At 46.9% G+C, this 13,486-nt stretch overlaps 3 protein-coding genes across 3 annotated transcripts; 2 read left to right on the plus strand and 1 right to left on the minus strand.

Annotated features, from left to right (window-relative positions):
* Window positions 1-532: 532 nt before the first annotated feature.
* LOC308302869 (mitochondrial inner membrane m-AAA protease component AFG3L2-like) lies at window positions 533-2,509 on the plus strand (the record flags this gene model as incomplete). The annotated part of the gene is made up of 1 exon (XM_080747187.1): window positions 533-2,509. One exon carries the CDS (start codon window positions 533-535, stop codon window positions 2,507-2,509), a length of 1,977 nt encoding a protein of 658 aa, XP_080603313.1.
* Window positions 2,510-7,798: 5,289 nt separating this feature from the next.
* LOC308302870 (proteasome subunit beta type-2-like) lies at window positions 7,799-8,422 on the plus strand (the record flags this gene model as incomplete). The annotated part of the gene is made up of 1 exon (XM_080747188.1): window positions 7,799-8,422. One exon carries the CDS (start codon window positions 7,799-7,801, stop codon window positions 8,420-8,422), a length of 624 nt encoding a protein of 207 aa, XP_080603314.1.
* Window positions 8,423-11,807: 3,385 nt separating this feature from the next.
* On the minus strand, window positions 11,808-12,365 carry LOC308302871 (PRELI domain-containing protein 1, mitochondrial-like; the record flags this gene model as incomplete). Its single annotated transcript, XM_080747189.1, has 1 exon — window positions 11,808-12,365. One exon carries the CDS (start codon window positions 12,363-12,365, stop codon window positions 11,808-11,810), a length of 558 nt encoding a protein of 185 aa, XP_080603315.1.
* Window positions 12,366-13,486: the final 1,121 nt, after the last annotated feature.

A 13,486-nucleotide genomic window follows, 5' to 3' on the forward strand; every position in this document is an offset into this window, starting at 1 on the left:
AGCTGGGGCAACTGATGGAGGGGAAAGGAACTGGTTGGTATAATGTGTTCCTTTTCCTTCCACGCGCTACGTCCAGCCGGGGAAACTCTCCCCTGTCAGGTGAAAAGAAGCGGCTTGGTCTCCTCATGCATAGATGGTTAAGCATGATGAGGTCAGTCCGTTGCTCGCCCCAGGTTGGCAGAGGGAGAGCAGCGCCCAGGATTACATTAGACCAGTAAGACACCCTAATGGCGATAAGCCACTTGAAACAACAGATACTGACACAATATGTCCATATATGGGCATCCCCAGATATGGGCTTAATATTGATGACATCAGGGATCTCCATATATGGGCATGAAAGGGACAATGACAGAATTGATTTGCAAGTTCATGATAATAATGATGTGATTGATGTTTTTTTTGTTTTTTTGTTGACATTACATCATCATGACCAAGGGCATAGGACTATATAACCACATCCAGCGGCTACGCAGGCCTTCTTAAGTCTTCCCTTGACAAGTTCTGCTGGAAAACAGGAAATCGGAAGGCCATGACATTAAGAAGGAGGGTTAAAAAGCGAAGGGGCACTCAGGACTACTCTAACTGGTACGGTCGCCTGCAGTTTTGTTTGTACTTCCTGAGCGGAGCGGCCCTAACCTATTATTCATTCTACCATGACGGAGGCAGAGAAGTGACCTGGAAGGACTTTGGCAACAACTACCTCTCTAAGAAAGTGATTGAGCGTCTGGAAGTGGTGAACAAGCAGTATGCCAGGGTGGTGTTCTCCCCGGGGAACACCCCGGTGGACGGCTACGTGTGGTTCAACATCGGCAGCGTGGAAACGTTCGAGAGCAACCTGGAGAAAGCTCAGAATGAGCTGGGCATCAAGGCGGCGAACAGACTGCCCGTTCGGTACACCACGATGCGCGACTGGACCTTCCTGCTGAGCTGGATCACCTTCTTTGGCATCGTTTGGGCGTGCTGGCATTCCCTGAAGCCCGGCCTGGGGATGGGCCAACTGTTCAACATCAGCAAGACCACGGCCAAGGTCCTGACGGAGAAGATAGACGTACGGTTCAAGGACGTGGCCGGCTGCGACGAAGCCAAACTGGAGATCATGGAGTTTGTCAACTTCCTGAAGAACCCAAAGCAATACCAGGACCTGGGAGCCAAGATCCCCAAGGGGGCGATCCTGTCAGGACCTCCAGGCACAGGTAAGACCCTGCTGGCTAAAGCCACCGCAGGGGAGGCCAAGGTTCCGTTCATCGCCGTCAACGGCTCGGAGTTCGTTGAGATGTTTGTGGGCGTGGGCCCCGCCAGGGTCAGAGATCTGTTTGCGATGGCTCGTAAGAATGCTCCCTGCATTCTGTTTATCGACGAGATCGACTCGTTGGGCGGGAAGCGAGGCAAGAGGAATCATGCTGGAGGGTATTGTGAGGTGGAGAACACGCTCAACCAGTTACTGGTGGAGTTGGATGGGTTCAACTCGTCCACCAACGTTGTGGTGTTAGCTGGAACCAACAGACCGGACATGTTGGACCCGGCTCTGAGGAGACCTGGGCGCTTCGACAGACAGATATATCTCAGTCCTCCGGATCTCAGAGGCCGGGCGTCCATCTTCAAAGTTCACCTCGGACCCCTGAAATTGCAAGCTGACACAGACAGAGACGCACTGGCCAAGAAGATGGCCACCCTGACGCCCGGTTTCTCAGGCGCCGACATCGCCAACGTTTGTAATGAATCCGCGTTGATAGCCGCCCGCTATCTCGCGGACGCCATAAACCTCAAGCACTTTGAACAGGCCATAGATAGAGTCATAGTGGGCTTGGAGAAGAAGTCTCGGCTTTTGCAGCCAGAGGAGAAGAGGACGGTCGCGTACCACGAGGCCGGTCACGCTGTAGCTGGCTGGTTCCTGGAACACGCTGACCCACTCGTCAAGGTGTCCATCATCTCCAGAGGTAAAGGTCTGGGCTACAACCTGTACATTCCCAACGACCAGTATCTGCACTCCAAAGAACAGCTGCTGGACAAGATGTGCATGTCTCTGGGAGGAAGAGTGGCCGAGCAGATTTTCTTCAAGCTGATCACAACCGGAGCTCAGGACGACCTTCTCAAAGTCACGCGGAGCGCCTACGCCCAGATAGTCCAGTATGGCATGAACGAAAAGGTGGGCCTGGTCTCGTTCGAACCTCCGCGCCAGGACGAGGTGGTCCTGGAGAAGCCCTACAGCGAGGCCACGGCCCAGCTCATAGACGCCGAGGTCCGCGCTCTGATCGACGGCGCCTACCAGCGGACCTACAGCCTCCTGACGGACAAGAAGGCCGAGGTGGACAAGGTGGCCCTGCGTCTGCTGGAGAACGAGGTCCTGGACAAGGCCGACTTGGTGGAGCTGCTGGGGCCCAGGCCCTTCGCAGAGATGTCCACGTACGAGGAGTTTGTGGAGGGGGCGGGCGGGGACGACGGGGACATGTCTCTTCCAGAGGGCCTGAAGGACTGGAACAGAACTGTCAAGAACAAGAGGAATTGAGGAGCGGGGATTGAGCAGATCTCCGCAGGAATATGAGCCCACTGACCGAAATGACTCAGAAGAGTGTACAATCCGTGTAAGGCTTGCATTTGTTTTCTATAATCAGTAATTTAGCCGTGGACCCCCTGGAACCCGACCGACCAACCACGGTTTTGGAACTGAGTAAGTCCGCCAATCTGAAGGTCTGGCATGAGATGCAGAACCTCTGGAACCATTTCTCTCTGCTGAAAGGATTGTTCTGGAAACACAACAATGCGTTGGGACCCGTTGTTATAGGTCGCAAGTAAACATCTTTTTTTTTCTCTCTCTCTCTCCACATTTTGTACATTTTTTTGAAATTATTATTTCAAAAGATGTTTCAAAAATCTAACATTTTGAGGAAAGAAATCTATCATTTTTCAAAATAACCGTTAAAATAAATCCATGAATGTAAAGACACTTAAGGAATTGTGAAAATAGCAGATCTACAAGCTCGAGTCTGTAAGCTTGTGCTATTAGCTGCTTGTAAACTAAACTGTAGATCAGCTATTTTCACATCTTTTTGGTCTCTTTTAGAGCAGTGTTAGAGATGTGACTCTCAATCTTTTTCAATTTCAAGGACCCCCAAATTGATACATTACCCTGTGGACCTCCATTTGAAAAGATATAACGCTGGGGAACCCCATGTTAGACAGGCTTTTTACAGTGTGGTTCTATAGCAGTCTTTTTAATTTGAAGGACCCTCAGTCTGATATGCATTAGACCACGGACCTTCATTTGATACCAATTTAAATCTCTGGGATCCCAACATTCTCAGTGTTACTTTAACTCTGGGAGTGTACAAGGGACCCAAATGAACCAATTGGTCCCATTTTATAAACTCCCAGAGTTACAGACCCACCAAGGGTCCGTTTGGTTAACTGTAAAAGATTTTGGCAGGGACTCCCATTGATTCTCTATCGATTCCCTATCATGGTAAATAACATTCACAAAAAAAAAGTTTATCGAGAATAAATAAAGTTTCCCCAGGACTACAGTATGTTGCCCTGTCGGGTGAATATATTCTGCATCATGTGAAGCGCACATGATGTTAACAATGGCTTTATATGGATCTCAGACTTCATGTGGTGGACGTCTGTCGTCCATGACATCTACGACATGACTGCAATATGGAGCCAGCTATTCATGTCATTGTAGATTGATTGATTCTTATCTTATTGATCATTAAAAAATCACACCCAATGTGAAGTGAGCGGTGGTCGTGCTTGCATAACGTCTTCAATTGATAAGTGGTGATGTAATATGGCTACACACACACACACACACACACACACATATTGCTAACGCTGAGGAAAAGTGGCTACAGACACACGCACAGCCAGCCACTCTATGGAGCGGTTTACCACCGCTCAAAAATATATACATTTTCAAAATAATAAAATAAAAATAAATATGGGCATTCCCAGATATGGGCTTAATATTGATGATATCAAGGATCTCCATAAATGGGCATAAAAGGGACAAGGACTGATGAGGCGTATTTATATTATATTATTATATTATATTTCTTAGCGTTGATTACGTTTTATTGCTACAGTAACTTGAAGTTGAACGCTGAGAGGTCAGAATGTAGGGAGTATAGGATGGATGGAAGGTCACAGCTGGCAGCCAATCAGTGGCACATTTGTTTTATGACTGAAGAAGATAATGTTCTTGTCTTTTAAAACGGGTACACATATTGTGTATCATTATTTTATGCTTTAACTATTGAAAAATAGCAGATATACAAGCTCACAGCGCGGCACCGAGTACCGAGTGCCACGGACCTGCATCTAAAAATATTTCGTTCCAGGGACCACCCAGAAGCAAAATCTTTGTTACAAACGTTCGCTTTGAAAATACATATATTCAAAGATTTGCACACATTTTCACGACTTTTTCAAAAATAGCAGATCTACAAGCTTGTATATCTGCTATTTTTCACTGGTTAAAGCATTCAATAATTATAGGCCTAAATGGGTTAACTAGCTCTGTAGAGAAGAATTTGTGATTGTTTTTGCTTTAGCCAATTATGAAGTGATGAGAGTCAGGGCAGGGCAAGTTAGTCTTCTTGTCTTGTGTGTCGTTGGTGAAGGACGTATGTTTATGTTGTGTGACTGTCACAGCGCTGTAAATGAATGTTTTTCTATGATGATTGCTGTTCTTTGAATGTTTCAATTTGCTGGACTTTTAGACTGGAGTCCATAAATTAAGTTAGGATTTCCATGTCAGGATGGAATTCATTTGCAAGTGTGACTCGCGTTGCAACAACCACACTGACACAATATGTCCATATATGGGAATTCCCAGACATCAGAGATTTCCATATGTGGGCATTAAAGGTACAAGGACAGACTATAGGAATGTAGGAGTTGAGGCATTACATTTTCTCGATTCCATAGATACATATCGTGAAAATATTTTTGGACAACATTTGACCAGTAGGCCTATATTCTTCTGTGCAGTGGTTGCTGGTGTGACGTCATACCCAGGCCATAGGCCTACATATAACAACGTCCAGTGTCTGAATATTTAAACTCTTGTGTTCTGTTTGCCTTTAGCTATGTTGCGGACGGACAAGCCGAAGGGCTACATCTCGCTAAGACAGCTTAAGAAGCGTAAGACAAATAAGAGAGATTGGTTCCGTTGGCTGCAACGTCGGCTGCAGAGGGTACAACTGCCATGGGATGAGAAGTTTCATGCGAAGATCCTGAATGGATTGATATTTGTATTATTTTTATTAATCATGATTTTCTTCTCTTTTCTATTCATCACTTACTAATAGTGAATGCCCATTATTTGCGGGCAGTGCAAGCAGACAGACAGACCGACCGACCGGCCAGACGTATGGAGAATCGAGATGACTGGAGACTCTGATGGAGGACAGAGGGCTCGTCTTAGGAGGACGACATAGATCGAATTTCTTCGAGATGAAGGGGAGAGACGTGACCTATTATACCTGGAAGGACTTTTGCAGCAACTACCTCTCTAAACGTCTAAAGGAGTGGTTGAACGTCTTGGAAGGCCTATGTGTGGTTCAACATTGCCATGTTTTGAGACGTTCTGAGAATAACCAGGAGAGCACTCAGAATGAGCTTGGTATCAAGACAGCGATCAGTGACAAGACTTCCTGTTCGGTATAAGCTACATAAAGTAGCGATCCTCAACCAGTGTGATATGCATTAAGCATTTATTTGAGCGGTGCTAACCGCTCCTACATCTGGCTTTGTCTGTATGTACAGTATGTCCGCCCCGCAAAGATGGGCATTGGCCAAGCTTTCCGAGACGTTTAATGAAATGAAGTCATAAAAAGGCACCGCTCACTTCACACTAGGTGTGGTTGTTTTTACATCTCTGGGACCCCAAACGTCACTCTACAGTTCTCATGGATCATCTGAGGTGATAATTCATGGGTCTATCTGACAGGGACCTCCAGGAGGTACAGATAATGTGTTGTACGCAAGGAAGTGGTTGAAGTCAAACTTCAGAAACTGGCTACCTCTCAGGAGGGAGATCTCTGGTTGCCAAACAAGGAATGGAGACGACCTGGACACTCTCAACATGCACAACTGAGAGATACAAGAGATCCCCAACCCCAACCATACAAGTGCCGACTCTTAAATGATAGTGGATTTTAGATTTGTGTTTTTAGGTTATTGGACTTTCTGATAGACATTTTGGATTTGAAGTTTCATGCTGAAAGTTGAATAAACAAACACAATAATTGACTCTTTGGTTACAGAATGTCCATTGAACTTAATGGTTACAAAAAGGTTTGCAGAACAAAGGGTTACTTTAGGTGTATATAAAAACCAGTAAGACTCCCTAATCGGGAGATAAGCGACCGTAGGTCACTTATCTCCACAAATAGGGCAAAAATGTGTTTTTCCAAAATCTGCCTGAGCCATGTTGATGACATGAGTGTAGACATACTGTGTAGTGATTTTCGTGATTTTAGGGCAACATCTGTAGGAGCAGTGTCCAAAAATGTGTTTTTAAAAATGGGCCTGAAGGTGGCGCTATATGGGACAGATTCATGTTGATGGGATGAGTGTAGACATATTGTGTAGCAATTTGCGTGATTTTAGGGCCAAAACTGTAGGAGTAGTGGGCAAAAATGTGTTGTAAAAATCGGCCTGAAGGTGGCGCTAGAAGAGGGCCATGTGAGAAATGAGGGGTGGGGTCTCCGCGTTGCCTTGGCGGACGAATAGGTACCGGCCCCGGCTCTCCCGAACGCTACTAGGCCGAGTTACGGCATTTTATGTGAGCTGCAGTGGAGGGGGTCCTCCACTGGGGGCGTCACCACTTTTGCATCCGTTCTGGAGCACCAGGAGTGGGTGGTCCCCAGGAATTCCCCGTGAGCAGCCCCGTTGGGGTGGTCATTTGGTAATTTTTGCACATGTGCTCATTTTTTACATTTGGGGGTCCCCGAGGGAGCTGGGGGTCCCTGGAGCTCCGGGGGTCCTTGGAGGTTGTAGTTTGGCAGGTAAGGAGTGTGTGTGCAAAATCTGGCATGGATCAGGGCAACGGTTGCGGAGATATGAGCAGGGCAAAAGTGTGACGTCTGACGTGTGACGGACGGACTGACTGACGCACGGACACCTGGTGGAGCTTTCTGTAGTAAGTGCGACCTACGGTCGCAATAATAGAATAATAGTGTGGTTGCCTACAGCAACCACAATAATGAAGGCCTTTTCTCTCAAAGATACACTGCGAGTGCCTGGGACCTGGATTTTTTAAGGCCTATAATTCTTTTGACATACCTTACTATCCCCTTCCCTTACTTGGTTTGAGGGATACCGGTAGCGATCCTGCAACTTATTTCTTCCACACTATGTTTTATGTTCGCCGCTTGCCTGGGCAGTCCTCGACGACAGTTATCCATTACATCATCTGTGATGACATATATGGCAAAACTGATGTCACACTCGAGTCGACACACTGTACACAGCTGATGACGGGTTATGATGTCACACTGTACACAGCTGAACACTATATATAAAGGGTGGCCTTGACAGTGATCTTTGCCAGGATAAAGCTCGGGTAAATAAAGTTGTTCTCTGAATTTTTGTATTTCTATTTTCGGAGACGCCGACGATGCCTCTCAGCCAATAACAACTTTGAACTGTGTGACGTCACTGCTAGCCCACGAGAGAGGGAGAATATAAGAAGGACACCCATTCACCTGTATTCTTGAACAAGTGTGCATTTTCTGTTCTCATCTGTTCCAGTCACTTAGAAGAGTGTTATATAACTACCCTAATCTGCACAATGGATTATTTGATTGCCATACGGGGCCCGGACTTCGTGGTGGTGGCGGCCGACACCGTGGCGGTCAACAACATCGTGCAGATGAAGCAGGACCACGACAAGATGTTCAAGCTGAGCGACAAGGTGCTGCTGCTGTGCTGCGGAGAGGCCGGGGACACGGTGCAGTTTGCCGAGCTCATGCAGAGGAACGTCCAGCTCTACAAGACCATGAAGGGCTACGAGCTCAGTCCGGCCGCCGCCGCGCACTTCACCCGCAAGAACCTGGCCGACTACATCCGCAGCCGGACGCCGTACGTCGTGAACCTGCTGCTGGCGGGCTACGACGAGGAGGAAGGCCCCGGTCTTTACTACATGGACTACCTGGGCTCCGTGGCAGAGCCGCCCTTCGCCGCACACGGCCTGGGAGCGCACCTCACCCTCTCCATCCTGGACCGCTACTACAAGCCAGAGCTGACCCGCGAGGAGGCCCGGGATCTGCTCAACAGGTGCGCCGAGGAGATCAAGAACCGCTTCATCCTGAACCTCCCCTCCTTCCGCGTGCGGTGGATCGACGAGAACGGCATCGACAAGGACAAGGACGGCGTCGACAAGGACCCGGAGACGATCAACCCCGGCAAGAAATGAAAGCCCCCCGGGGCTGGTAGGGATTTTTTGAAGTGCCGGTCTCCATTCTCCGGCTAGGAGGATTTTTCAAATTTGTATTGAAGGTATAGCCTAGAATGATGCAGATCTCATTTTCAAGAGGGGCCCATAAAAACATGAAAAACAAAAGAACATGAACAGCAGACATAAATACACACTAGACAAGAATACAGATAGATTCATACAGAGATAGCTTGTTCACCCTCTCCCACCCGCGAGAATGTTTTTTTCCTCCCGGAGCTGAGCCAAGGCCACGCCCAGCGCGGAAGTGCTTATCTCGTTGTTTTGGCCGAGTATAGTTATTGAAAAACCATGATGGAGGCACGCCGTCTCAGGTGACCTTGAGCCACGTGTGACACGGCACGTGCACACAGACAGCACAAAGACTGCCCTTTGCTGTAAAAAGTGCCCTCTCCAGACCATGAATGCAGTTTTCACTATGGTGAAAGAAATGCAAATGCCCTCTTTCCATACCATAACTGAAGGCAGCATTCAAGAGAATCGCCTTGTTCAAACTCTCCTGAGCTTGAATGCAGCATTTTATGGTGAAAGAATTGCCCTATCTAAATCCACGCCGTTACGTCACATCTCCAGTACTGACTTGATTATGCTTAGTTCAGTGTAGTGTCAAGCACCGAACATACACGCGCTAGATTGTGACATGGGGGCATTAAGCATGTGGTGACCACAATGATGCATGGGTGGGCAACTTTGATGATGGAGAAGGCCACTATATTTTCACACTCACTCCAGAGGGCCACAATGCATATACAGTCGAAACTAGCAAAAATACAAGCTCAAGACGCACACGTTTTGAGCTTGTAGATCTGCCATTTTTTTATTGGAATCCTGAATTACTGAAAAGTAACATTTTTATTTGATTTCAAATGCATTTATATGTTCTTGTGTTAACTTTATGAACTTATAAATACAAATACATGGGACATAAAAAAGACTAGTACTTGTCATTAAGCTACTAAAGCGGGTCATCTTTGCATATATTTTGGAATTGTAACAGCTGAAATCAATATTATATCAGTATTCCGATATTAACCTGTGAAGGTGGGGGCCGCATGTAGCCCTCGGGCCGCCAGTTTCCTGTGTATGATCTAACACAGGGGTAGGTAACATTAGGCACGGGTGCCAACATTGGCACAGGGGAGGGTGATCACTGGCACACTGGCAGAAATGTGAGAGAGAGGATTTTTATTTTAAAAATAAATATTTTTTTAAATGTGGTCAATTAAATGAAGTTAGCTAATGTATATAGCAAGTTACATCTTGCACAAAATTCTACATTCATTAAAACTCTGAACTCTGACTGGGGAGGGAGTCGGGGAGATAGGTGATTTATTGCTCTGGGTCTAATGATCGTTTTAACAATGTCCTGCCAATCAAAATATGACAACATATTTGTCATTAAAACATTTTTTAAACGTGGTCAATTAAATGAAGTTAGCTAATTTCTAGCAAATGACATCTTGCAGATAATTCTACATTCATTAAAACTCTGACGTCTGACTGGGGAGGGGGTCGGGGAGATAGGTGGATTATTGCTCTGAGTCTAATGATCCTTATAAAAATGTCCTGCCAATCAGAATATGTAATAATATTTGTCATTAAAATGTATGTTGACATGGCACACCGACACTCAGAAAATAAAAATCAAACCTCGGTTCGAAGTGGAGCGGTGAATCTGAGCAGCTATGTGTGTGTGTGTGTGTGTGTGTGTTGCGTGCGTGTGTGAGTGAGTGGTGAGTGTGCCTGGCCTGCACAAAACAGCGCCCCTCCTTTAACTAGTGTGTTGTGTGTGGCCACTCAAGGTATTGCCAGGCTACGGACACGGCCACCCAGCCACCCAGCCAGCCACCCACCCACCCACCCACATACCCACGGACATACCTGTCTATTGGGAGCGCTTTCACCGCTCCAAAAAGTGGCACTTCATTTCAAAAAGGTTGTTGAACAATGCACTATATATATATATATATATATATATATATATATATATATATATATATATATATATATATATATACACACACACACACACACACACACACACACAGTATAACACATGGTCCAGAACATCACATTCTTTTTTTGTACCATTGACCTTCTTGCACTTTATGTTCCAGTGAGAAGTGACTCTGTTGACATCAAAGAGATCCTGCATTGCAGTTTGCAGAGTACTTGTTGTAGGTCCTTCAGTGCAGGACCTACAACCAACCTTTTTTGAAGCGGTGAAAGCCGCTTCCAAGGAGTGGCTTTGTGTGTCCTGTGCGTCCAGGATTGAGGATTGGTCAAGCCTCAGATAAGCCCTCCAGATAAAATCATTCAGAATTCAGAATTCATAAAAATATAGAACACAGAATGTATAGATCTAAAACACAGATTTCATAGCTCTAGAACACATAGAATAAAAATTCACCGCTTCACTTCGAACCGAGGTTTGATTTTTACAGAGCGTATATTGCCAGTGTAGTCGATATCACAACTATGCATTGCAACGGTTTAAAATATTGTAAAATTGTGCATACCTAACGGTAATGTAACATAATAGATTTATATTTTAAATGTGAGCAGTTCAATGGAAATACATTTTATTGTGTTTGGGAATAATGATTAGATTTTCATGTACATTTGCAACCTTTGAATTTTAGTTTAATAAATCGAGACCAATTATAGACCGATCTTAGGGTAAAATCTTCCTCTTGACAACACAACACAAATTCTATGTGGGGTTCAGGTCAGGCCAGTTGGCTGGTTAGTTAAGCCCAATACCATGGTCAATACACCAGTTAGTAGTTTTGGCTCTGTGGGCAGGTGCCAAGTGCTTCTGGCTAAAGGAAATCAGCATGTCAACCTATGGAAGCACAAACTGCTCTAAAATCCCCAGGTAGATGGCTGTGTTGACTCTGAACTTGATCAAACATGGTGGACCAACACCAGCAATACAATGCAATGCTGGTTTTGCTCCACACCTCCCCGCGAGGAGGGGAATCAGCTGAGGTTGTTACCAAGGCCACGCCCAGCACGGAAGTGCTTCTCTCGTTGTTTTGGCCAAGTATCGCTATTGACAAAACTATGACAGAGGCGCGCCGTCTCAGGCGACCTTGAGCCACGTGAGACACCGCCGAGCGAGCGGTAGCGATCGAGTCGCCGCGTCAAGCCACATGAGCCGACTCAGCACCGTTAGAAGTTGTAAAACAGGAGGCCAGTACATCTTCGGCCCCCGACTTTCGGCCCCCACCGTTGTGTTCGTAGTTCGTTGCTCCCAAGCTCCCAAGCCACGAGGGGCATCAACTTGGTAACAACCTCAGCCGATTCCACTCCTCGCCACTTCCCTGACTCAGCGACTCATCTTTCATGGCGTGCCCCCTGGGGGCTCCCCTCCATCATCACGCAACCTGGACAGCGTGTATTCCAGCCCCTTCACGGCCCTCTTCTGGTTGGCCTTGTAGCGGGCTAGCGCCATCTCTTGGACGGCTCTGTTGAGGCCGTAGACGCCGGAGGAGGAGATCCAAACCTCTCGTTTGAGCTGGGTGGAGGAGGAAGAGTCCTCGGACGGCCCGTACACATACACACAGCGCTCCTCCACCTTCATGAGCGCGGTGTGGCTAACGTTGCAGGTGTAGGTGGTCAGGCTCCGGGACGCCAGGTCCACCACGGAGTCCTCCAGCAGGCGGACGCAGTGGGACGCCCTGGCGGGGAGGAAGCGCTGGGCCCAGCGGGGCAGCCGGCTGGTCTTGGTCAGGAGGCGTCTGGTGAGGAGTTGGCGGCCGTCAGCGGTCAGCGCGCGGTACACCACGTCCTCGGTCAGCACGTGGCCGCTGTACGGGTTGGGGTACCGCTGCCAGAAGGCCGAGGCCACGCGCTCCCACGTGTCCCCGATGTCCGTGCTGCTCGAGAAATACCTGGCCATGTTCTTTTGTTTTCTCTATCTCTCTCTCTGGGAACCTGCCGTCGCTGGTGAATGCTACTATGCCTAAACCTTTCACCTACCTCAGTAAAACTATGCCTAACCTAACCCTTAGTCGAACTAATGGAAAGTCGAACTATATTGAGATTTTACCCTCTCTCACCCGATGTTCAGGATGGGGTTGGCCTTGGTTACTGAGTGGTGGCGCTTTCTAAGCAATACCATGCAGCGTCCATTATTGGCTCCATGAACTGGCACATATAAACATAGTCTCTACTGAAACATTTAATAATAAAATAAACAGTGTCAGTCGACCCATAATACGAAACTCCATATATGGCCAAGACTGATGTCATACTGATGGCTTCATGTTGATGACCTCAGTGTGAAGGTCCATATTTGGGCAAAATGGAAGGAGCAGAGATTAGAATCTCTGATGTAAACATCATCACAAGACTGAAGGTTGCAGTATATCATGAGAACTGTGACCTCACGCTTTGGCTTGATGTCCCTTCTATGCCCATATATGTTAGGCCCATATGTAGTCGACAATGTGATGTCAGAACATGCCCATATATGGGCATTCCCAGATCACACTTGCAAATTAATTACATCCTTGTCCTTTTTATGCCCACATGGAGAACCCTGTCCCAGTGTCATCAATATTAAGGGCATATCTGGGAATGCCCATATTTGGTAATGCCCATATATGGGCATGTCCTGACAATCTCAAAGGTTTTATTTACCTGCCGGGGGCATGTGGGCAACCCCTTAGTATCAAGGTATGACTATGCCAGCACCTCCTGGTACTCCAACATCAAAATGTCACTAAAGACTAAGCTTCAAACCTCCCAAAACAAACTGATTTGACTACTTCTCGACCTGGGGCCTATGACCCAACTTTTTCCCCACACATTTTGCTAGCCTAAGATGGATCAGTGTAAAAGACAGGGTTAAACAACTAAAAATGGGATTGGGCTTTCAAAATAGTCAATGCAACTCAGCCCTCAATCCCCACTAAACAACACCTCCACAAAATGTGCGACACCCACGGCCACAACACTAGAGGGAGTGCAAACAACGATCTGGTAAGACAAATATGAACAAATTCTCCTTGTACAACA

This window comes from Nannobrachium achirus, assembly GCF_963921795.1.
Source record: "Nannobrachium achirus genome assembly, chromosome: 18".
Classification (NCBI taxonomy): domain Eukaryota; kingdom Metazoa; phylum Chordata; class Actinopteri; order Myctophiformes; family Myctophidae; genus Nannobrachium; species Nannobrachium achirus.